Below are 25,707 nucleotides of genomic sequence, written 5' to 3' on the forward strand. Positions count from 1 at the left end.
ATTTGTATAATTATAGACTCAGCATCTATCCACCCACAACTTCCATATTCATACACAAACTGTGGCTTATTTCCAAACATTTTCCAAATGTCCCCTTTAAATGACAGAAAACTGAATGTTGTCCCTTTTCCTGTGTTGTTCCTTTTCACCTCTAAATAAACTAGCTCAGCTTTTATAATCAGAAAGAAAAACAAAATCCTGGAAGGTCTGTGAAGTGTCTACAAACTGTTCTGTGTTTAGATGCAGGAAATTTGTTTTGTTTCACAAAACAAATACAAAGTGTTAAAGTTCACTATTCCACTAAATGCTATTAAAGTGCCATCACATTGACAAACAAACAGCCATCTTGCAGACTCACAGAGGGGGGAGACTAATGAATCCACCCACCTCTGGACATCGTTCCACTCATCCATATATCTGTCCATCCATCCCCACATTCACTACCTATGTGTTTGCCCAAAACTTTGACACATTGATTTATCCCTCTCACAAAATGATAGATGTGCCTGCTGATTCAGTCCTCACAGGACACAGAGTCAATAGACAGACGTAATGCATACAAAAGAGAGGAGAGGCTTCATGAGGAGAAACAGGCAGATAAACAAAAATGGACAAAGGGACCTATCAGGTACTAGACATGCATATGAAAAACGAAAACCTGAGATAAAAAAAAGAGAAGCAGGGGAACACAGACAGACAGAACTCAGAGGGACAGGCAAGAGCCAAAAGACAAGAAGCACAGTTATCAGGCAGATCAGCATCACAAAACCAGTGTTTCCTGTGGAAGCATTCAGATGCAGATCCCACATTTGTAGCTCATAGTGTGAGAGGTGTCAGGAGTGTGTGCATGAGTGGGTGAGCTATGTATCCTCACACATCTGTTAAATTGTCTTTCTAATGGGGTGCAAATGGGACACCACTGTGACTTTGCAGCCCTGGCTGGAATGACCTGACATGACCATTCAAGCCTGTACTTTGCATGCATAAACACTACAGAACACAATGTGGTGGTATGTCATCTAATCTCAATTAATTCAATTCAGTTTAGCATTATTGGCACGAGAAAATATGTAACTTACATTGCCGATTTCAAAGCATCTCCATAAGTCCTGACTCCTGTCATTTGTGTCACACACAAACAAAAAAGGGCAGCCGAAACAACAGCTATATAGATGTAATTTCCTTTTACACAATCCTGATGTGGAAAAGACAAATCTGTGCAGGCGTGCACAGAAAATGTGGATTTAGGCCTACATTTTTGGACAATCTTTTATAAATGGGTGAATCTGTGCTAAAGCAACACTGCAGATAACATCTTGCCCTATAATGAAAACAATCCTAAATAGCATTGTTTTCTTTTACTAAGCAACAATTCTGAAGCTGCTGAAAAGATTTTTACTAGGCACTCAGCTGAGTGGGGGATGGGTTTAAGAGAAGGGGAGCAACACAGGGTCACTCAAGAGAGGTGGGGGCAGCCTTTTCTTTTTTCTCCAGGCACTAGGAATAAAACGCTCTAGCGAGGGAGAGTTGCCAAAAGCCACAGCGAGAGAGGGGGAGGGAGAGAGAGAGAGAGAGAGGGAGAAAGGGAGGGAGGGAGGGGGCGGGGGGATGGAGGAGGGACTGGAGCCAGAGCGCGGCTTATTGGTAGGCTGTGGAGGGCTCTCTTGATGGATTGACTCAGTATGGATCGAATTACACCATTTGCCGTGCATTAGTTTTGTTTTTCTCTCTGCCCAGAGAGAGCGACCCGGGGAGAAGTTGCTTCACTACGAAGACAATTTTGGATTACGGGAAAACAAAAGGATACATTATATCAATTCAAATGAGGTGAGTTTTCGTTGCAGATAATGGCTTACTTTGTTGCACCAAAACAGTTCTTCCAGAGAAACTAAAGGACTGAGGGGTAACAGATTTATTTGAACCACGTCGCTTGGCTTACTATGCACAAGTAATGGTTGTTGGATAAATATAGCTTTGGTCTAAATTCGCGTGTGCTAAAATAGCATATCATACTCATTCAGAATTTGTAAATGATCTAGAAAAAAATATATAGCACTGGCATTGGCGTTTATGATAGAACTACCATTCACCTCACAGCGCCGAAAGAACGGCGCACCCTTAATGTTTATGTTTTGTTTTCCCTCTGGTTTTCCAAAGTTAATAGTAGTTGAAGAAGGGGCTGGTAGTGGTAGATGGGGGGGGGGGGGGTGTTTGATCGCTGTAGTGTAGCGCTTTGAAGATTTCAGTCCCGGAGAGAGAGAGACACAGTGCAGTCAGGGAGTAAGACGCGGCACCTCTCTAGCGATCGGAATTCATTTCTGTGCGCAACTGGATAAGAAAAGTGGGGACAAATGGAACATGAAAATTGAAGGAATTTTAAAGACTGGTTGTTTTCTCCTTAAATGGATTACAAAGGGAATATAACCTGCATTTGGATCGCCCTACCCATGAATACATTTGGACACTCAAGGTAGGTGTCTACGCCGTGCAATTGTTGGATAAAGTGTGTAAATGCTTGTTTTGTTATTTCTCTCGCTTTTCTCCCAGTCTTTGAATAACCCGATGATTCGTTTTTGTGTACATTTAAAAGCCACGGATTTCACGAAAACCTATTGGCTGGCTGTTATTATTTCTACTATGATACTTTTTGAAAGACTCATAGATGGGATAGAATATTAGAAAAAGAAAATCAAAGTGAAAGATTTATGGCGAGCTGCATAAGACTATGCAATTAAACCAAAGCACACGCGTCGATGGTGAGTCAAGTCTAATTATTCACTGGAGTGGCTCTCTGACTGTCAAAATCTTTTGTGCAGACATTTGTGCTGTTTCTTTGTACTGCGTTATTTCGCAATAGCCTATATTTGTGTTTTCTCGTTAACTAGCACCACAGCTGTGTCAACTGGCCAAAAAAATGCAGGTCACTATACAAGGCTACTATACAAGTTTGAGAAATGTGTGCTTCACTTCAGCAAAGCAGTCAGTCCAGTCACTGGCCCCAGTCAGCAGCACAGCCACAAACACATTGATATGATCTCAGTCATAGCACACATCATAGTAACATTACACGGCAGTACTAGTAGTAGCTACGACGTGAAGGTCGAACCGATTCCATCACTTAAAAGGATGTTGTCGACTGATTATTTCTGTAAACTTTAAAGCACGGTTTCTCTCTTAATTCTGTTGAATTCCACAACGTTGTTGTATGTATATTTATTTGGTAATTGGCTGGAGGGATGCGCAGCGCACGCACGGAAGCTTTTGGAGGAAGATCACAGAAAGCGATGGAAGGTTTCCTCCTCCAGCCCAGCCCCATGTGCATGCATTAGTGGCGGAGGCAATTGAACGCATCAACGCAGCGCCATCGCTGTTGTCACTCTGCTGCTGCGTCTTTTGTTGTCTTTTGTAATGTGTCCACGTTGAAAAGATTTACCACGGATCAATCCTGAATGCCTTTACGCCCAGCCAGGACAATGCACACATTGGTGCCCAGAATGGATTCTGTGGGCAGTATAGGCCTATAGGCTAAAGGAAGCAATATTCTTATTTGGGGTGGGCTATTTTACCGTTAGTGAAACTGCCTACGTGTTAAAAAATTATTGATTTAATACAATAAAAGTTAATTACAAAAGCTGACACTATTGTGTGTGAGTTAAAGTTAGCATTTAAGTGGTTAATTTTCTTTTAGAATCAATGTATTTTAATAGCCTAGTTGTACTATTTAAAGGGACTGGTTAAACAGTCTCATTACCTGACAAAGTAATTGGTTCAAATTAGCTAATTAGGATATCTAGTGCACGCTGTTATCCCTACAGTTGTTGTTAATTATTAAAGGAGGAGAAGCATAGACTACTCAAGGTAATTTAAACAGGTATATTTTAAACCCAACAACACCTTAATTGTTTTGGTCAAGGAGTGGCCTTAGCTAAAACAACAACAACAACGTCATTATCAATTCCATTAACTGAGAATACTGACTTGAAGCAGATTTAATTTTGTGTGATTAAAAACAAAACAAAAGTGGTTCACTTTAATCATAAATCATAATGTCATAGATCCCCAAATTACAGAACCTATGTTGATGCTGACAGCAGCACTATGCTCATAGGTGAACCAGCCATGGGTTAGTTGACCATCCAGCTGGCTTTTGTGTCCACAGGGTCAGAGCCCAGCAACCGGAACGACCACCGTTAACCCCCACTAGAGCCGACTGTAACCCCGGAACAGCCTGCGTTAACCTCTCCAATGATTAGCATTAACCCTTTACAGCTGCACGGTTGTCAAACTTCTGCTGAGTGCTGACCCGAGATCAGATTATTCAATTCTTAATGCATAGTACAAATAAATAAATCTGGCCCTGGTGCAGAACTCAAGTCAACATTTTACTCCAGATGGGCCCTGTGTGACCCCACCACTGTACTACTAATCATCCCTTTGACAAGACCCAGAGCAGCTCCCCCTGAATCCCCAAGAGCAGGGCCACCGGCGGGGGTGGAGCCCTATTGTGTTCTTTTGCCCAAAGCCCCTTTGTTCCCCAGTCACACCTGCAGCTCAACCCCTTTGTGTTCCACTATAGCAGAACTACTGCTGAGAGCAGCCTTTCTCCTGTTTCACTCCTCCTCTTGCCAAGGTAGGGAAGAAAAGAGGGAGGCACGGTTTAGGGTGGCACAGCCCTCACTTTCTGCCAAAGCTCTGAAGCAACAAGTCCACCCCCACCCCTCAGATGCGATCCTTGGGTAAATAGCAAGTGATTAGGGCCAGTGGTTATTATTGAAGCACAAGAAAGCGTATTAGTAATCATTTCAGGGTCTGTGTGGACGGCAGCATTAATCGTCTGGCTGATTCACCACCTCTGTGGCTGCATCTTGATTGCTTTCTCAGAACCTCGGTTTGGGACTCCGGCAGCTGGGTCAGCAATGTCATACGCCACATCCGCACAGAAACAGACAGACATGTACAAATTCATTGTAATATCTGGGGAACGACTGAAATTGAACTCCTCGGTTATCTGATTTCGTGCACTGTGTGTTTACAGCTCAGCGTGGTGCTGGATGACAGGTTGAGCCGCCCCAAGGAGCAGAAGCTATTGTTCAGCGGGGATTACGTTCACCCATCGCATTCGCACGGGAGTTACAAAACGTAGTACCGTTGTTTACTACCCAACTCCTGCTGTTGGGTTTCTTTGTAAAGGTTAGCATGCGCAGCCGTGACAAATAAGGGGGGGGGGGGGTCTGGCAAACTAGTATATCCTTGTTGTCCGTTGGAAAAATGCCCAAAACTTTTCAGGAAATGAAAAAAATAACCTGTATTCCAGTGTTATTATTTAGTCATATAATACTTTTCATTGGGTCAATATTTATAAAACCCACACACACAAAAAAAAAAAAAAATAGCCGGTCTACCATCTCACAATGCGTCGCAGTATGACACGTTGTGAGCTAGTAGATTCTACTAGCTCATACTAGTATCACTACTTCTGTGTGATACTAGTATGATGGGGTTCATGTGTTTGGTCCGACGGAGCATTGGTCCGAACGACAACCTACCTCAAACCCTCACCCTAACCTCCCACGGGGCAGCACACCTAAACCTAACCCGAACCCTCTCCCGACCCCCAACGCACCTCGGACCAATGCTCCGTCGGACCATAGTATGGCTCCCAGTATGATGAAGTAGGACGTTCATTTGCAAGAAAACATAAAATGTTGAAATACAAGGTTTCTGCCCGATGGCAACGATTTGCAACCTGCCGTAACCAATATGATACCAAAAAAGATACTAAAGTCCTCTGGCTCTGTGTTCATTTATCCAATCATAAAGTGTACCAAATAAATGTACCCACAGGTCAAATTAACAGTCAATATTTTACAGTGTAGCTCTAATTTCTTGTGCCATCGATGAAGGACAAAAACCAACAGTCGACTACAAACCCCTGTACCCACCAGTCAAAAAGAATTGCAACCCAACCGCCCCTCTTCTGCACCTCCCCTGTGTTTAACACCATGGGGCCGAGCCAACAACATCAGCAGAGAAAGTTCGTGATTGTAGGACATTGAAAAGCCTGTAATAACAGAGGCAGAAAGGAGGAAGGCTGAATGGCACTATATTGCGTGACTAGCTTCAGCGTCTCCGGGCCTACACACAATCACACATGCACAAACATGTGCGTGCGTGTGCACACACACACACACACACACACACAAACACTGGAAGGCAGGAACCAGAGAGTGCAGAGGAATAGTCAATAGAAAACATACTGGGCTCACTGGAGATTGAGAAGTAATTTTAGATCGCTGACCTCTGGATGTCTTCTGTTTCTGTTTTGCATTAAAGTTTCTGAGGGAAGCCTTCGCCCCCACAGTACAGCTATTACCATGCAGGCAATCATGGGAGCTGAGCCTCTGCTTTTGGCTCTTGTGTCTTTCTCTTGAATTGTTTTGTGAGCAAGAAAGAAGTGTGTTTGAGCAAGAGCTGCAACAAATGAGGGGCTAAATCATGACAGCCAGGGAAATTATTATACCTGTGAATAAAATGCAAGCTTTGAGCACAGCCCCAGGCAGCATGATGTCTAGTTTATCAAATGTCTAGTTTATTTACATCTTGGAGCACCCTCTTTCTATTGTTGTGTTTGGTGGATATTTGTGTCCAAGGCTTGGCTCTTCAATTCTAGGAGTTTCACATTTTCAGTGGCATTTTCGGTTCTGGTCTGGACAGGGTGAAACGTAAATGTTGTGATGCTTTTGACTTTTGAGGCGTGCCGCTGTGGAGCGGCATCATCACTTCTCATTTAGATGAAACTGCTGACATTTGCCCTTCTGTAGAGATCTATGAACTGTTCTGAATAGCTATGCGGAACGTTTGTGGCCAGAGATTCATTTGTATCGAAAATGGGAGTGCAGCAACTTCTGCCGCCTCATTGACATCTGAAATTGCAGCCAGAGTCTGTGACCTTTTCTGCACATCATGAAATTTACTCATCATAGCGAAGCATCAAAATTCTGCTAATAAGTCGACTAATTGCGGCGAAGTGCTGACTTGTCCAGACCTTGCATTACACACAGACATAATGTCACTGTTCATCATAGACCTCCCACATGCTGAATATCTGCGATTACACACAGTGTATGGCAAACACATTGGTATCACTCTGACTGTCATTGCTTGAGTGTCCTTGTCAGTCCTATTTCTCCATCACATCACTTGTGTGGCCAAATGAGAATTATTAGCATCAGCGTTTCAACGCTGATGAAGGCTTGAGGGTCGAAACGTGTTTGTTGTTGCCAACTCTGCAGCATCCTATGCCAACTCTGCCAACTCTTCTAAGAATAATAAAAAAGAGTGCCTTAAAACAAGAGTTCCGTGAGTGCTGGTGTTTTCTCTCTTGGAGATTATTTTTGTAAAATCATTAGCATCTAGCATGGATATTTAACACAGGATTTCATGCCTTGCTGCACACCTGCCTTCATAGGTGTTATATTTGAAAGATTGTAATACATAAAAAAACGGCATCACCTATAATGACATGCCCTATATAGGGACACCAGGTTGAACTTTAACTGTTAATTATTATAAAACGTTTTATATGCTATATAGTATGTTGTAGGAAAATTTTGTACTGATATACTTGTAAAGCGTCTTTGGGTACTCTATAGAATAGCGCGTTATTATTAGTAGTAGTACAAATCTATAGTAAACATTAAAAAAAAAAACTTTTTGTTAATCGTGCATTTCACGTCAGTGTGTGTTGGCTGGTTGGTTGGGGTATGAGATCACGTGACATCATCAGGGATGGAGAACGTGACATCATCAGGGATGGAGAACGTGAATATTAAGCCCATGTATAGAGAACCCTGATGTCATAAATATTGCCAGCAACTCTACATCTGACCTCAAACCCTTAGATCTCCATATATAGAGCTGCCTTGTTCTGACATTCTCATGTTGATCCTTCCTCATCTATCCTTCCTCTTTGATGTCTCCCTTTTGACTGATACCTGTCTATTCAAACTCTAGACAGGCCTGCCCCAAAGTTATTAGTGCAGCGAAAAGCCGGCGAAAACTAGAGTTCTTCACAGGCCAGAAAATTAAGATCTTACTCTCCATGCCAAAGCGCCAGCGCTTGCCCAGCAGTCTGCTGTCACGTGCAGGCGGATGCATGCACGCAACCTCAAGGTCGCTTCTCGCACTCGTGTGTGTGTGTGAGAGAGAGAGAGTAAAACTAGGACGCTCGGACATAAAGTCCATAGATTGTGCCGTTGTGCCGTTGTGGGCAGGATCAATCGGAGCACTAATGGCCTGGCAGCCTGTGCTGACAGACAGCACTGGAGCAGGTGTGCTTAGGGCTAATTGAAAAACGTGTCAATATTGGTGTGTGTGACGTTTTGTGTGTGCATGCATCAATCTTTGCATTTGTGTGTGTGTGTGTGTGTGTGTGTGTGTGTGTGTGTGGTGTGTGTGTGTGTGTGTGTGTGTGTGTGTGTGTGCGCACGTACGTATCCCAGTGTGTTCCCAGCTAATCCATCTCTCTGCCTGCATGTCATCTCCTGGTAAATTGTTTATATCCGTTCAGGCCTTGCCTGCATTAATAATTTGTTTGGGTTATAAATATTTGACTGGACAATGTTCATTAACATGCATGACGCAGCACAGTCCACTAAAGCACTGGTTTACACACATGCATGTCAAACCTCATCCCAGTTTGCCCACAATACAGGTTTTTGCCAATTTAGCTGCAGGGTGTAGCACAGCTCCAATAACACTCTGCATAGACTCATCTGTTCAAAATTAAAGTAAATCTATGTTTGTTTAATAATTAACAACTGAAAGTGATGAGATCAACACAAATGAGTGAATCACTGCAACCTCAATAAACCAGTCCACAAAGGCACAGAGGAAGAGCGGGGTAGTAAGAAGAACCAACGGAGCACTAATAGATGTCAACTAAGGTCACAACTGCACCGGTGATGATTTGTGATGAAGTTGCAAAGCTTTGATTAGTTCTCTCAGCCTTGGCCCAGTGTGAGCCAATCATAGCACAGATGCACAGAGACAGCAGGCCTGCCATGCCTCTGACAGTGTGGACTTCCGCTGCATGCAACCCACACCGAGACACCCCATTGGTCAGTTGGATGACCTTACCCCGGACAGCAGATGCTGGGAGAGGTAGAGGGGAAAGTGCCAAGCTCTCCCTATAAGGGCTCTGTCAGCAGCTTGTATGCTGTCCCCCCCCCCCCCCCCCCCACTAACGCATATAGTTGAAATGCCCTCACAAGGAAACCTGGAAAAGTGGACATAATGTGAACCCTTTCATATGCCTCTCTGAAGGAAGAGCTGTTTTGTTTGGGGCTAGAGGTCATTTTGAGGGCTAGCGTTAAAACATGTACCCCAGTAACCTCCCCAGTGTTGCTGTATCTATTTGAAACTCTGAGTAGGGGGGGTGGGCGATATGGGGGGGTGGGTGGGCGATATGGAAAATGTATATGGCTAAAAATATAATATCACGATTCTTTTTCAAGCAGTATCATGATCCACGAGTCGACATGACATTTTCATGATTATTTAGTTGTTTAGTTGTTTTTTATGGTTATTTTTCAAGTTACTTAACAGTACAACCACCTACACGGTAGACCAAAATACTTATTTTTGGCAAACAAAACCGTTCTACAGAAGTATACATTAAGGTATAGAACTGCAAATCATAGACTGTGCATCACTGTATCAAGACATAAGTTAACTCTGAAAAGGCATATCGTGGAGACATTGTACCGTGGAGATATTTATCACCACCCACCCCTACTCTTGAGTGCACAAATGTAACCAAATGGCATTACATTTTGAAGCTATGTAGCTGTTAACCACTAGTATCCTTATGTCAGGGATGTCATAGACAAAATGTTTCAAAAAGTTTTCAAAACCTTCTTGTAAAAATGTAAACATTAAGAAAAATAGCAGAAATGCCACCCATTATATAGTGTTTGAGTGGCAACGCCATTGGTTGTATAAATGCAATTAGATAGTATGTTATGAATTGTTTAATGACAGTATTTTGTGTGTGCGTGTGTGTAGGTAACATCTCCATCAGTGTGAACCAGGAAGCGTCGTCTGTGAGCAGCCATGGGTCAGAGAGCAGTGTTTCTGCTCGGTGAGCTGCTGATGCTGTTGTTGACAGCCTCGCACACAATCTTCGCAGTCAGCTTCCCTGAAGACAGCACGCCCCTCGATGTCGTTGATGCACACTGTGAGTACAGTAAAGGCTGATCTTATCGCGTTGCACTTGCACGACAAAGATGCTGTATTTAAAACTGTGAAATAATGTGGACACGAAACCTTTCCTTTGCACAATCCCAAGCACAGTAGCTTGGATTGCCGGTATATATTGTTTATTATTCAACTTAATTTGGGAGGCCTTAGATGAGTGGGTAGGACAGGCCGTCTGGGAATTGGAAGGTAGCCAGATCGACCCCCAGTATACGTGTCGAAGCTGTAAAAGCAATTTTCCCTCTCCACGGGGACCAAAAAATACTTCCTTTCCCCTGCTTAAAGTCCATCCACACAACCGCAGAGTCAATATACTGTAGTTGTGCATATACCTGTATGTTAGTTGCAAAATTGAAGATTTTGAGCATTTCAGCAGTAATAAAATCTAAGTGTTCTATTGTCAGTTGTAAATGTATTAAAAAGGCTTATTTTATAATCTGAGGCACCAGGATAGCTTAAAGAGATGTGCTGATCTAGGCTGTCCCATGAACACAAAACACGCACATAAACGGCATTAATTTAGTTACTGAGAGACTTGTAACGACGCAGTAGCATTAATTCCTTTATTGAAATATTAAATTAAACCGGTTTTGCGTTTACACTTCAGAATCAGTGATCCAGTAAGAACTGTGGGTGTTTCATGTTTATGTGCTATTACTCCTACTGGAAGAAAAAAATAAAAGATTTTTGGCTAATAAAAACCAAATGGTGTAGAACATTAGGCATAATCTGAGTCTCTCAGTAACTGTGTGTGTGTGTGTGTGTGTGTGTGTGTGTGTGTGTGTGTGTGTGTGTGTGTGTGTGTGTGTGTGTGTGTGTGTGTGTGTGTGTGTGTGTGTGTGTGTGTGTGTGTGTGTGTGTGTGTGTGTGTGTGTGTGTGTGTGTGTGTGTGTGTGTGTGTGTGTGTGTGTGTGTGTGTGTGTGTGTGTGGTCCAGATTCACGACAGTACCCGGTGTTCAGAGGCAGGCCCTCTGGGAACGAATCACAGCATCGCCTCGACTTTCAACTTATGACCAAGATACAGGACACTCTGTTCATCGCTGGCAGGTAAATAAAACACGTCCACACTACACCCCCGCCCCCTCCTCACTCTATCTCTCTTTAACATTTTCTCCCATCCTCCCTCTCACTCATGCGTTTGCTTTGCAGTCACTCCTTGGCAGTTAAATGATGGTAGAAGGGAAAAAGCTCTTAGTGTTATTGGATATGCAACATGGAGGCACCCTCCTCCTGTCTAATGTGTATGGCGAGCACGCATCCGGGGATGATGTCCTTCAACACCAGGCCCTGATGCTCTGTCAGGGCTTTCCTGGCATCATTACGCGTCTCGATATTAATGATCAAATGGATCAAATTAATTTGACCACTAACACTAATATTGTAGCCGTACAAACAACTGGACACTAAACAGTAAAATCCTGAGTGTAACTCTGACTGTGTACAATTGGAACTAATCCATTTGTACACTCTTAAGCGTTGAACATCGAACTGATCCCTCGAATGGGAGAATTTCTTCATGACCCAGGGTGTGCATTTGACATCAGACCCAGGGTGTGCATTTGACATCAGACCCAGGGTGTGCATTTGACATCAGACCCAGGGTGTGCATTTGACATCAGACCCAGGGTGTGCATTTGACATCAGACCCAGGGTGTGCATTTGACATCAGACCTTTGTACTTTGTATCAAGTGTTAAACTTTACATTGATATCAGTAATTGCTGTCGCCATGCTGTTGCTAGTAATGTGCAGTCAGTGAGCAGTGTGTTCTGTCATGTCTGTCCACAGAGACCAGGTGTACCTAGTGAGTCTGCGAGAATCCTACAGGAATGAGATCATCCCATACAGGGTAAGAAATTGGTCCAGGAGATGCTCTTGACAGTTCACAAACACTCTCAGAGCTCTATAGAAAAATATAGAGCCATTTATCACACCTTGGACAGGCTATAAAATGAGAGAGTGGAAGTAAAAGTGTGTGTGTGTGTGTGTGTGTGTGTGTGTGTTCATGGTTGTGTGTGCGTGCATGCTCGTTCATGGTTGTGTGTGTGTGCGTGCTCGTTCATGGTTGTGTGCATGCGTGCTTGTCATGGTTGTGTGTGCGTGCGTGCTCGTTCATGGGTGTCTGTGCTCGTTCATGGTTGTGTGTGTGTGTGTGCGTGCTCGTTCATGGGTGTGTGTGTGTGCGCACGCATGCTCATTCATGGTTGTGTGTGTGTGGTCATGGTTGTGTGTGTGTGCGCGCGCGTGCTCATTCATGGTTGTGTGTGTGTGTGTGTGTGTGTGCGCGCGCGCATGCTCGTTCATGGTTGTGTGTGTGTGGTCATGGTTGTGTGTGTGTGGTCATGGCTGTGTGTGTGTGTGGTCATGGCTGTGTGTGTGTGTGGTCATGGCTGTGTGTGTTAACGCCCCTCTGTGTTGCTGCTTCCAGAAGCTAACGTGGCGGTCAGGCCAAGCGGACAGAGAGATGTGTGCTGTCAAGGGAAAACACAGAGTAAGTCGCCAACTCATTCCCAATCTCCTCTCTTGCATATTTCAGCACACACTGATAGAGATGTGCACAGTGAGCACTGGCAGGCAAGTAAATTGTCTCTCCCTCTATTTGTTTTTTTGTTTTTTTGCAGGACGAGTGCCATAACTTCATCAAGGTGCTGGTCCCAAGAAATGATGAGCTGGTCTTTATCTGCGGTACCAATGGCTTCAATCCCACATGCAGATACTATAGGGTCAGTGCACACAGAACGCTCTGATGTACTTGTGTGCGCCGTGCACGCACACACTATGGCACACTTTCTTGTTTTTGTTTTCTTGTGCACACTGTTTCATCTGTTTGCATGTACAATTAAAGTTGTCTTTTCATGTCCGTCGATATTAACGTGACACTGCGTATTGTGCTCCTTTTCAGCTGGATAACCTAGAGTTTGACGGGGAGGAGATCAGTGGACTGGCACGCTGCCCATTTGACGCCAAGCAGACCAACGTTGCACTCTTTGCTGGTAAGCCGATCAAGTGCAGAGTTGCAGACACACTCCCCCCCCCCCCCCCCCCCCCCCCTTTGGGAAGAACAGCTAATGCTTACCCACTCATGCTCCCATTGGCAAGAGCAAAGCCTTCATCAATTAGACAAATCAAAGCCTAATTTATTCTGAGTTGCGGATCGTGTCTCACAACGCATCACAGTGCAGCGCATTGCGAGCTTGTACATCTGAGATGTACAAGTTGTGTGCACAACTAAGTATAAATCAGGTGAAAAACGTCATGATGACTCGACCTTATGCGTAAAAGTATCAATACTACAATGTAGAAATACTCTGCTATAGTAGTAGTAAAAGTATTGGCATAAAAATGTACTTAAAATACCAAAAGTAAAAGTATGCACTGTCTCATTTCAATGTATACAAATCTTTTGAAAATAAATCTACAAGCTCACAATTCGTCGCATCGCATTGTCCTTTTACGTGTCCGAAATATATAGAAATTTGAAATGGTTCATGCATGTTTTGTTCTAGTAACTAAAGTTTTCAAATAACTGTAGTGGAGTACATACATATATTTGTCTCCGAAAGGTAGTGGAGTAGAAGTAAAAGTATTGGATATTGGAAATGCTCAAGTAAAGTACAAATTCCTCAATTCTGTACTTAAGTACAGTTACTTTCCACCACTGAACAAAACGCTTGCATAATACCTAAGTTTGTGATGACCTTTCTTAACAGCTCTACCGCTGCGTTGTTTCTTTCAGATGGAAAGCTTTACTCTGCCACAGTGGCAGACTTCCAGGCCAGCGATTCTGTCATCTATCGCAGTATGGGGGACGGTTCAGCTCTCCGGACCATCAAATATGACTCCAAGTGGCTGAAAGGTATAGGCTACATGAGACTCTCCATCAAATGGTCAACTCTGCCTCTTTCCTGTCTATCTGTTATAAAGATAACTGTGCATGGCATTAGGTGTGGTTGTTTTGTGGCTGTTAAAGAGTTCTTCCACATGTTCCTTCTCCTTGTCCTGTTCTCTCCCAGGCGATCTAGGTCACTCCCAGTCATATACTGACTTGTAGAAATCACTGAAATATGCAGAATGCACAGTGATGGTGACGATGCAAAAATACACTTTGTCATACTCTGTCCTCCCCCCCCCCCCCTCTCTCTTGTCTCACAGAGCCTCATTTCCTTCATGCGGTGGAGTATGGGAATTATGTGTATTTCTTCTACCGTGAGATCGCAGTGGAGCATAACAATCTGGGCAAGGTAAGGTGGTCCATCTTGATGTAATCCCGAGTTAAATATCACACGCAGTCTTGTAACTGCTGTAGAATGTACGTGGGAGCATTGGACAATTAATATTCTCCAGATATGTTTCTGCGAACATGTACTCTTTGTTACTCACTTGCACACACTCACTCACTCACTCTTTGTTACTCACTTGTACACACTCACTCACTCACTCACACACACACACACACACACACACTCACACACACACACACACACACACACACACACACACAGGGCATTGGGTTGCTCTTGCGGTTTCCAGCTTTAGCTTGGACTGTGTGCCATTCATGGAATGGTTGGTCTGACCAGGCTTCAAGAAGCAAGTGTCCTCCATCAACTACCACCCAATAAATATTTCATCCCTACTAATGCTGGGAATGACACCTGGCCTCTGATGGAGGTTTGCACTGGTAAATTATTAAAACCATCTTAGCCAAACTGTTTTACACGCATTTATACCCAATGGCTTGGCAACGTGCACAATGACACATGCAAATACACTCACAGGATGCCGCCAGCTGAAGAAAAGTCAAAGCTAATGGGCATGGTGTTTTCTTTTGCTCCCTTGCACACAGTCTGAGTGTACATGCTTTAGCGTGTGCATGGAGCAGCAGGACCAAAGGGTGCACGGATGCATTATTTACCATGTTGAAAGCGTTTTTAGCACCGTTCGTTCTTGCAGCAGTCTTCTGTCCTGAACTGTCCTCTCTCTGTCCGGCTCCTCGCTAGGCTGTGTACTCTCGCGTGGCAAGGATCTGCAAGAATGACGTCGGTGGGTCTCAGCGCGTGCTGGAAAAGCACTGGACGTCATTCATGAAGGCCAGGCTCAACTGCTCTGTCCCCGGCGAGTCCTTCTTCTACTTCGACGTGCTTCAGTCCATCACTGATATCATCGACATCGACGGAGTCCCTTCTCTAGTGGGCGTATTCACCACGCAGATGAACAGGTGAACTTTATGAAAGCTTTCAGCTAAAGCTGTCAATACCTTTGAAACCCTTTAAATGTTTTACACACATGTTCCCAAAGAATCTATTAAGTGCAAACGTTGCATTAGAGATTATTATTTTGTTCATTTACAGTATGTGCCAAAATCGTGTTTCTGAAACCTTGAGAGAGAGAGAATTGCAAGAGCAGCTGTTTCTATAGTGCTGTCGGCTAAAACTGTAAAAAAAAAGAAAAAAGAATATCACACATGTTCCCAGAGTATCTAAAGCGTGAATATTATATTGGAGATTATTATTTTGTTCATTTACGTGCCAAAATAGTGTGATTTTGAGACCTGTTTCCCTGACGAATTCATGCAAATGCTACTGCTGTTCCCCACAGTACAAAGGATGGCACAACAGCTGATAAACATAATTGATTTATTTTCAATTATGACCCATGGCTGTACCAAAGTTCATCCTCATTTTAAAATATACACCAGATAACAATGGCAATTCAATCAACTGGCATCAGGTGTTGACATCGTGTTTCCATGCCCCCCAGTATTCCCGGATCTGCGGTTTGTGCCTTCTCAATGGTCGACATAGAGAAGGTGTTCCAGGGTCGCTTCAAGGAGCAGAAGACGGCTGACTCTGTGTGGACCCCATTCCCAGAGGACAAGTTACCCAAGCCCAGGTAGACAGCAATTAGGTGGTGCTATGCCATGTTGGCTTTTAAAAGAGAGTTCCGCACAAGCTGTTTTTCTTTTTTACCCTAAGTTGTAGACCCGTATCCATTCGTCACTGGAAAGAAAAACGCTGTTCCATGCCGATTTAGCGGTAGTTTACATCTGTTCTAGATTCTGTGAAAAGTAAATCCCATGTAGTGTTGTCGCTCTATATATTTTTTGCACGTATGTGCACATGGTGGTCATATTGCTCTTACTTTGTATAAAGTACAAATTAAGTCTGTGAATATGATCAATGTCAACCTTTTAGATGCAACTTTAAAGCCTGATGTATACTTAATTGCATACTAGCGGTGCACAGAAAACAGCAAATCTTCAAGATCACAATGCAACGTGTTGTGAGGTTTCACACAGTATAAATAAAGCATGGGGAACACCCACGATGCCCCTTGACATGTTATGTGCATGCCACCTGTCATCTGACCCCTCCCTGACCTTTCTCCGTCCTGGTTAATACCAACCAAATCAAATAAAAAAATGTTGTCATCAGAGACGGGGCCGGTTATTAGGTATGACCCGTCAAACACATTCACCATCTGCTGATTATTAATACATAATTCATCTGGCACAATTAGACACGTTGCATATTTAACCAGTTTACAGTCATCGCACACGCTGGCAGCCCTGCCTTGTGTCCAAAACACAAAGTCCACGAGGCGCCTCATTACCCGCGTAAATCATTGATGGGGATAACTATATATGTATATTTTATGTTTCCATTTGGGGGGCCTTTTGTGGTCCTAATCAAGCACCTGCGCCTCTGCGCTTCAATCCATTTCAATACGCTTTTATGAGTCCCTGGTGGGTGATAGTATATAGGCCATTGTGTGACCTTTGCCCTCTGTGTGTGTGTGTGTGTGTGTCCTGTGCCCCAGGCCTGGATGCTGTGCAGGTCACGCTCCAGCTGAGTCCTATAAGACGTCCATTGAGTTCCCGGATGAGACGCTGCAGTTCATCAAGTCCCACCCCCTCATGGACACAGCTGTTCCTTCCATAGGCGACGAGCCCTGGTTCACCAAGACACGTGTCAGGTAAACGGAGGAAGGCATATACTAGCGCATCCACGAAGGTCGATCTCACGACCTCTCGTAGCCCGGGGGCCCCATGTGTTTTTCCTTATTATTCCAACGGCCATGTCTGTTTTCCGCGCTAAAATATTGCCTGCGACTTTAACCCATCTGGCCATCTGGCTGTGCAGGTACAGGCTGACGGCGCTGGCAGTGGACAACGCAGCGGGGCCCTACAAAAACTACACTGTGGTGTTCGTTGGATCGGAGGCCGGGGTGGTGCTCAAGGTTCTGGCCAAGACTTCCTCAGTATCCCTGAACGACAGCCTGCTGTTGGAAGAGATGGACGTGTTCAACACGGCCAAGTAGGAAAAGCATCTGACCTCATTTCACTGTCTGCCTGCCATGATTCTTTTCTTCTCCTCACCTTCCTTTCTGGCTAAAGGGCCGTTCACACTGACCACTATAACGATAAACTATATCATTCACCATTGTATTTCTTTTATAGTTGGTGTGAACTCTGCCACCCACTTGACTTAATATGATTTTTTAAAGTTTATTTTTTATAGTTATAGTGCTCTCTCTCTCTGTGTGCGTGCATGCGTGCGTGCATGCGTGCGTGTGTGTCCGAGGTTACAACCCTGTTAAACTGTGGAAAAGCTTTTTGTGATCCATTCCTCCTAACATCTGATTAGACGTTGAGAGTGAAACCGTAGACAGACTTATCTGATTCAACCCTGATCAGGTTGCTCATTATCTTTCTCTTTTATCTCCCCAGGTGCCTCTCGAGCCGAGAGGACGACAAGCGTGTCCTCTCCCTGCACGTGGACAAAGACACGCACAGCATCTACGTGGCTTTCTCCAGCTGCGTCATTCGCATGCCCCTCAGTCGCTGCGAGAGGCATTCTTCTTGCCACAAGTGAGTGACTGCAAAACACCTCAGAGGTTACTCTGTGCCGCAACTTTTTATTCTTTTGCTTTTCCGTGAAAGTCATAACAATGATACCTTCAGGTTAACGGCTTTCCTCCCGAATTATTAAACCTTGTGTTTTGATGGTTGTGTTTTCTGTGTGTCCCCAGGTCCTGCATCGCATCAAGAGACCCCTACTGTGGCTGGAAGCCTCATGCAGCATGTGAGAGGATACTGCCTGGTGTTCTGTAAGTACTAGCCCCACAGAGACGGGATACAGTTGCATCAAAGAGTAGATAACGTAATGGGAAGAATCCCCCAGGGGGATTAATAAAAGTGTTATCCTAAGTTGTCTCGCAGCTTGAGTTACCTAATGTCTCTTTTCCATTTGTCTCTGTTTTTCTCTGTCTCCCTCTGTCTGCTTTCTGTCTGTCATCTTCGCTCTTAGGACTGGATATGAACAGGATGTTGAGTTTGGAAACACCGCCCATCTAGGAGACTGTCATGGTAGGGCATTAACTTCCATGTCCCGTCATCTGGTTTCTCACACACAAACGCACAGACTAACACACAAACGCCCATTGCTACACACAAGATAAGCCTGCACACTCAACAACACACCGGTGTTGTTGAGTGTGCAGGGTGGTTAACCACTCCAGTAACCTGCCCCTACATGACTATGTGCAGTATTAACACATTGTACATCTACATATACAGTACATGGCCACCTGCAACTAATGCCACCTTGTAAGGCAGAAGAAACATGGACATGTACACCTTAAGCTTAGGGTCATGTTCAGCTGGTACCAAATGCAGGTCTTGATTATATTAGTGTAAACACAATGAACCTTTATATATGATTATATTAGTGTAAACACAATGAACCTTTATGACCCAACTGATCCCTTCGTTTGGATCAGCTGAACATGGCCAGGCTGAACTTTAGTACTGAGCAGAACCAGAGGACTTCCAGAGGCTTCAGTGTTCAGGCCTGGAGAAAAACTGTCTCCTACAGCGAGTGCTTTGCCTATTTATAGTTAATCCAAATAAACTGCACTCTTTAATTATTTTTTTCCCCCCCTTTATGATTCCGTTATACTGATTTCTTGTCCTTTTTTGAATTCTTTTAGCATTTTTGGCTACTACATCAGCACCAGATTACAAATCATTTGGCGACCCAACCTCTGGTTAGTCTGATCTTTTACTCGAATGGTTTCTCTCCTTGAGTTCAGCATTGCTACCCTGTCTCTCCTACCTCCTCCCCCCTTTTCTCATTCATCTTTCCGAACAATGACGCCTCCTCAACACCCCATCTTCATCGTCATCTCTTGTCATCACCGAAAATGGATCCACAGATCCACCTTGACACAAGATTCCTCCTTTGTCTCTCATGACTTCCTGTGCCATCCTCCTTATTCCTCTTGCATGACTACTGGTCCCCCACCTTCTTCTTATATCATCGCTGTTGTATATCAACTTCTCTTTCAATCTTCGAGGGCCTTTTCCCCTTTCAAACTGTCTGAGCGAAAATTGTACTTCGTTGATCTGTGAATGCCAAATTCTCTAGCCAAAACTAGCCTAGATTCTGCTTAAGGTTAACGGTGATGGCAACCTTCTGATGACGAACGTATTCAATGAAGACCTGTCTTGATTCTTGGGACACTAACCTCTTTCTAAAAGTGGCCATTAGCCATGCCTACTAACGGGGATGTTAACAACACTATGCTTTGCGCCCATGTCTGCATCTGGGTTTTTCTTTTATTTATTAACAATTTGTTTGTCACCACAGACATGGAGTTATCATCACCGCCAGTCACTGGCCAGCCCAGTGGGCCCATACACCCCTCTGTACTCATTCCCACTCCACCGGGCCCCATCCCTGGGCCCGGTCCAGAGCTCTACGGCTCAGGCTTTGTGCAGCAGGATGACCCAGCCACCTCCCATTCTTTAGACTCTCTCCCAAGGGGCCACGAGGGTAAGGCCCACAGGGAGGCAGCCTGCTAGCTGCATGGAGCCCTATCTGATAGCTGCCAAAAGCACAAAACTGACACGCACACACACACATCATGCAAATAACACTCAGTGCACATGTATGCACACAGCGCATGCATCTGAATAAACACGCACGCACACACAACCACTCAGATGCTCACTTGGTGCACATGCATGGACCGTTCATGCATGGGGACAGGCGCACACACACACACACACACACACACACACACACACACACACACAGGCAACTATTAAGGGTTACCATCAGATAATACGGCAGACTTCACTTTCTTTTGTTACATATAATTTTTAGTTTTCATTTGTTATATTGCATCTTGATTTATTTATATTATTTGTGTATGTATATTTATTATCCATGTTGAATATATTATTTATTATGTTCCTTCTTTCAATTTATTTTCCTATAGTTTTTAACATTAAACCCTTCAGTGGCTGCTATAGTATTCTTCTTTAAATCTTGGCTCTAATTTCTCTGCCTGCCGGTCTTCCTGGCTATGGTAACAGTTTACCCAGGATGGTAGATGATTGGCCAGCTCTGCTTCACCTTCACCACAATATCAACTGCACCGTGGATGACTAACTCTTGTAATGTCTGTGGTTACTAACAAACCTCCAGTTATGCTGGAAGGTTCCTCAACACCTGGAAGGCAAACACTGTGCCTCTTTTCATCTGACAAACTTCCTGTGGATGATCTTTTGGGGAACGGTTTGGTTTTTCTACCTAACAACTTTTTTTTTCTTGTTAAATGCATGACAAGATGCCTCTAGTCGGAAACGGAACAAGGCAACAACTTCAATTCTTCCCTTCTAAACTAACATAGCACTACTTATTATAGATGGTGATCTGGATGTGGGTACCAAATGGCTTATGGCAATTTTCACCATGTCTTCTTCAACTGTAATAGTAATGTATAAAAAAAAAGTATACACTAGTAATAAACATTTTGGCTCTGGCTCACAGGCTACCTTTGGGGGGTAAAGGCAGAAATCCATGCATGGTTGGTGATACCAAGATGGGCTTCATCGTAGGGCTTAATCAATCCCCTGTCAATCTGTAGGCATTTGGGAGATCCAGTCAGGGGACGCTAATCAGATGGTCCACATGAACATCCTCATTACCTGCGTGTTTGCCGCCTTCCTACTGGGCGCTCTGCTCGCTGGCCTGGTGGTCTTCTGCTACCGAGACTCCTTCCTCCGCAAGCCGAGACTCGTCCACAAGGACCCCGAGTCGGCACCGTCCTGCTTGGACTCTACCGGAAGCTTTGCCAAGCTCAACGGTCTCTTCGACAGCCCTGTGAAGGTAGGGCCACCACAACGGCACTCTGTTATGTCACTGTTTGTCGCCACTGGTGGTGGAACAGGAAGTCACCTTGTTGTGTCTCCTTTTGTTGTCCCCCAGGAGTACCAGCCCGACATCGACTCCCCCAAGCTGTACACCAACTTGCTGAGCAACGGCAAGGATATCAACGGACCCAACGGCGACACCAAGACCATGATCCTGCGGGACGGCTGCCAGCCGCCGGAGCTGGCTGCCTTGCCTACGCCCGAATCCACACCGGTCCTGCAGCAGAAAGGTCTCCAGCCTATCATGAACCAGTGGGAGCGGCCGCAGGGGAAGGTCAGCGGCTCCCGCAAGGAGTCAAACTCTTCTGCCAAGAGCCCGCAGTTCCTCCCTTCCTCTCCGCCGCCTCCTCAACCCACCTCCCAACACCCTCACCTTGCGCTGGGCCATTCCCACATCCCCAGTGCCATGGTGCTGCCCAATGCCACACACGACAGTGGCAACCACGATGACGACACGCTGCAGCGCTCCTCTGACAAGAAGTCAAAGAGCGCCGACTCAAAAGGAAGTCGTAAAGAGCAGAAGAGGTGTGTGGATGCGAGGAACACCCTGAATGACCTTTTGAAGCACCTAAACGATGCCGGGGCCAACCCAAAGGGGGCCATCCTCCCGGACGGAGCCGGGGGGCCCCGGCCGAGGCAGCACCTCATGCTGGAGCCCATGGAGGCCCTGACGGAGGTTCCCCCGAAGGTGCCCAGCCGAGAGGCTTCCTTGTACTCCCCTTCCTCCTCCCTGCCCAGGCACAGCCCCACCAAGAGAGTCGACGTTCCCTTGTCCAGCACCCCGACCTCGCCGACGGGCAGCCTGAGCTTGAGCATGGGTGGCACTTTGGAGAGGCAAAGAGTAGGGTACCATCTCCACCGGAGCGCCTCCCAGAGACACTCCCTGTCCACGTCACCAAACGGGGTGACCATGGGGGTCTCTGTATCTCGACATCACAGCATGAACAGAGGAGGGGGCTACATACCCCCAGTGCCACCCTCCAGACTGGACTCCCATGGCGGAGCAATTGGGTATGGGATGCATTCACCGCACCCTCCCTCCCTATCCCGACAGAGCAGTTATAGCGGGCATGGCTCACTCCCCCGTACGGGGGTCAAACGGACCCCGTCGCTAAAGCCTGACGTGCCGCCGAAACCCAACGGATTCTCGCCACAGACTTCACAGATGAGAGTTGTCAACAAGTACAGCTATTAGGAGTGTGGACACATCTGAGTGAACTCTGAGACTAGACTCTTCTGAGTCAGAGGAGCCCCAAGGGCTCAGGGAAACCTGAGGATGGGGTAGGGGCCTAGAGTGTGTTTGTGTGTCGAGGTGTGCACCCCCATCGAATCGCACATCTGTTCACACAAGGGGGGGGGGAAAAAGGAAAATCACACAAGCGGCCAAAGATACTCCATGGGGGGCTTGCTCCTTATGTCTCAATCTCTGTCCCTCGTCATGGCAGCCCCAGCCTGTGGACAGAGAGTAGGGTGTCCGCTGTGCCCTGGCCTACAGTACCTTTGGGCTTGCGCGTAGCCCGTTCTGTATTTGGTACGAGGTTTATGACACCGTGGTGGGGGCCGTTTATGTGGGGCTGTAGTATGATGCCCACATAGGAATACTTGAAGAATGGCTCTTGTTTTGTCACTGCCTTTGAGCACTGTCTTCCCACTAATGTGAACTGTACAGAGAGGTGTGTCAGCTAGGCGTTGGGGAGAGGAGAGAAGACAAAAATTATAACATACAGTCGAGTACATTATTGAGATACAAGAGACTATGAAACGCAATCCGATAGGACGCAGGACAGAATCACAGTTAAGGGGAATTGAAATGTGTATTTACATGTGTTGTTTGGATAACAGCTTGGCACACACCCTTGCAATCACGAATGGTTTCCCCACACCACAGGATCTACCTTAAAACCTTGATCAACAACGTAAGTGTGGCCCTCCTATTCAGGGGATGTTGAGTCATGGGTTAGGTTGGTCTAGATCTGTCTGGGACAGAGGCTCTCTAACTCATTGTTATTCTATACAGAGTCCATTTTGCTGCTACTGGTTTTAAATTAAGCTGTTTGTGTAGTGTGTTTGTCTCCAACACGTTCAATGAATTGTTCTACCTGCTTAGAATGTCCCCTGATGTGTGTGTGTGTGTGTGTGTGTGTGTGTGTGTGTGTGTGCGTGCCCGTGCCCCCAACCATTTCAGTTTTCCAAACTACCAATCAAGCCAATGCACTGTCAGAAGATCAATTTGTTTGGCTAGACACAGTAGAAATCTCTTTTCTCCAGAACTGAACTCTTCCTTTACCTCACCTTCCCCCATGTAGGAATCATAATAATGACTGAAGGGACTATTATTTTCTTCTATGTAGCAATGATTTTTTTTTTTTATAATAATGGTAAAAACTATTACATTTCTCACATTAGCCTAAGTGTGTGTGTGTGTGTGTGTGTGTGTGTGTGTGTGAGAGATTCCAGGCATGGTCGGTGACAGTCTTATAGCCTACCAAATGAACACGTAGAAGCCATCTGTGTGAACACATTAGCATCAGCTCAGCCTCTTCCCACATTCATTTTGATCAAGAAGCAAAACTTAAGAGACCGATGCCTGGATTTGAGAGATCTGTCATCTGCCTTGCTGGTTCTGTAGCCCATGTTCCCTGTGCTGTAAGTGGCCAGTGTACAATCAACACAACACTTAACCAATGTGTCCTAAAGAGTCATGCTGGGAATGACCAGATCCTGTACATATACCTATATATAGAAGTATACATATTTTTAGGCAAGTGAACCTGAATATGTGCATTGTGTGCCTTATCCAATGAATGATCTACTGTATTAGATTGGCAGTGTCCCAGGTTAACTGGTCCTGAGTATCTTACTGTCGTGTATTATGAGGAATGTTATATACTCAATTTAATAGCAATTCATAAAAGTATGTTGGGAATAAAGGAAAGGGAAAATCAACACACTCTAATGTGGACACAAAGACTAAAATTAACCTACAAACATTCCACCTGCAAATACTAGTAACGGGTAAAACATGGTTATTTTGTTTGGGTGGGATTAATTCACAGCGGTGTTGATAGAAGGGTGTTAATTTGCCACATAAAGGTGCCATGCAGTGAATGTATTATTTTCATGACCAGGGTGTTGAGGCATCGTAAATGTACCACTCAACAGTCTCTGGAGTAGTCGGCTCGGCACAGCACATCCTTGCTCAACACAGCCATCCGGTTAGTATTGGCAAATTCTAAACTGAAGATTTTCGACCGAAAATGTTTTAGTTTTATTTCCTCCCCCCTGCGGATTGTACAGTGACTTATAAATTAGGCTCAACACAGTATTCACGTGAAAGCCATTTATTGCCATGTGTGTCAGCGGTGGTCATGCAACATCTGTAATTCCCCCGGATTTTACAGTGACCGGGGATTGTCTTCAGTAGCCTGGATGGAGGGACTGATTCTCTTGGGCTGTGTTTAGACTGGCAGCCCAAATCAGATTTTTGCCCTATCCAGAATGGAATCAGACTGGTTCTGAAAAAAGAAAGAAAGATTGCTAGTGGAATTTGAAACACAAACACATTCCTAATTTCCCAGGTGGTTTGAAATGCGATTCCAATCAGGGTTCTGAAGATGTGTCTTAGTCTGGACACTCGGTACACTGAAGCCTGATTTGTAGCAACCAAACCAGATAAAATAGGGTCTATGATATCTTAATACACAAATCCTACTTCTCTTGCAAACAGTATGGACATTGGACAGTCTGTCCTAAAGATGGTATTGAGAAACAAAGCCTGCAGTCTGAACAAAAGCTTAGTAATGGGTACATGATTTGGGTGATATCTATAATACGTGTCAGTTGCCTGTTTTGAGCCCAAAGCCACATTTTGTTTACAAGTGATGATTGTATGTAAAGACTTTCTGCCAATCATCAACCAATGTTTTGGCTCGTTCCACATACACACACCACATACCGGCTATGCTCAACTGCCTTGTACATTGCAATATGAACTGGGTGTTTCTGTTGCAATATCAATTAAAGCCTTTATTATTTCACTCCATGAAATGAGCTCCACGTATGTGCAGATAAAACCAGATTTTTGTCGGTGTGTACTTTTGTTTGAAATACTGTGCAACGTGGCGATGCAAGGCCAGCTGTATATGATGTTCTCCAGAGTATTTGAGCGTGTAGATAATGTTGTAAAGTTGTACTGTGAATGTGTAAATAATAATGGTCTTTTGTTTTCATTA

The 25,707-nt window shown here is 44.8% G+C and overlaps 1 protein-coding gene across 4 annotated transcripts; it reads left to right on the top strand.

Annotated features, from left to right (window-relative positions):
* Positions 1 to 1,691: 1,691 nt before the first annotated feature.
* sema6d (semaphorin 6D) lies at positions 1,692 to 25,707 on the top strand. 4 transcript variants are annotated; one of them, XM_083759905.1, is made up of 20 exons: positions 1,692 to 1,827; positions 10,066 to 10,237; positions 11,194 to 11,305; positions 12,046 to 12,106; positions 12,686 to 12,748; positions 12,879 to 12,980; positions 13,160 to 13,250; positions 13,994 to 14,113; positions 14,410 to 14,498; positions 15,255 to 15,472; positions 16,015 to 16,146; positions 17,074 to 17,229; positions 17,397 to 17,570; positions 17,984 to 18,124; positions 18,286 to 18,363; positions 18,564 to 18,622; positions 19,246 to 19,302; positions 19,905 to 20,090; positions 21,190 to 21,431; positions 21,531 to 25,707. In XM_083759905.1, the coding sequence occupies exons 2-20, from the start codon at positions 10,114 to 10,116 to the stop codon at positions 22,668 to 22,670; spliced, it is 3,345 nt and encodes a 1,114-aa protein (XP_083616031.1). In that variant the 5' UTR covers positions 1,692 to 1,827; positions 10,066 to 10,113; the 3' UTR covers positions 22,671 to 25,707. The 4 variants fall into 4 exon arrangements, with proteins under 4 accessions (XP_083616031.1, XP_083616029.1, XP_083616032.1 ...); XM_083759903.1 differs by having other exon boundaries at positions 21,190 to 25,707; XM_083759904.1 differs by lacking the exon at positions 1,692 to 1,827 and adding an exon at positions 2,178 to 2,470 and having other exon boundaries at positions 21,190 to 25,707.

This window comes from Protomyctophum parallelum, assembly GCF_964188405.1.
Source record: "Protomyctophum parallelum genome assembly, chromosome: 2".
Classification (NCBI taxonomy): Eukaryota; Metazoa; Chordata; class Actinopteri; order Myctophiformes; family Myctophidae; genus Protomyctophum; species Protomyctophum parallelum.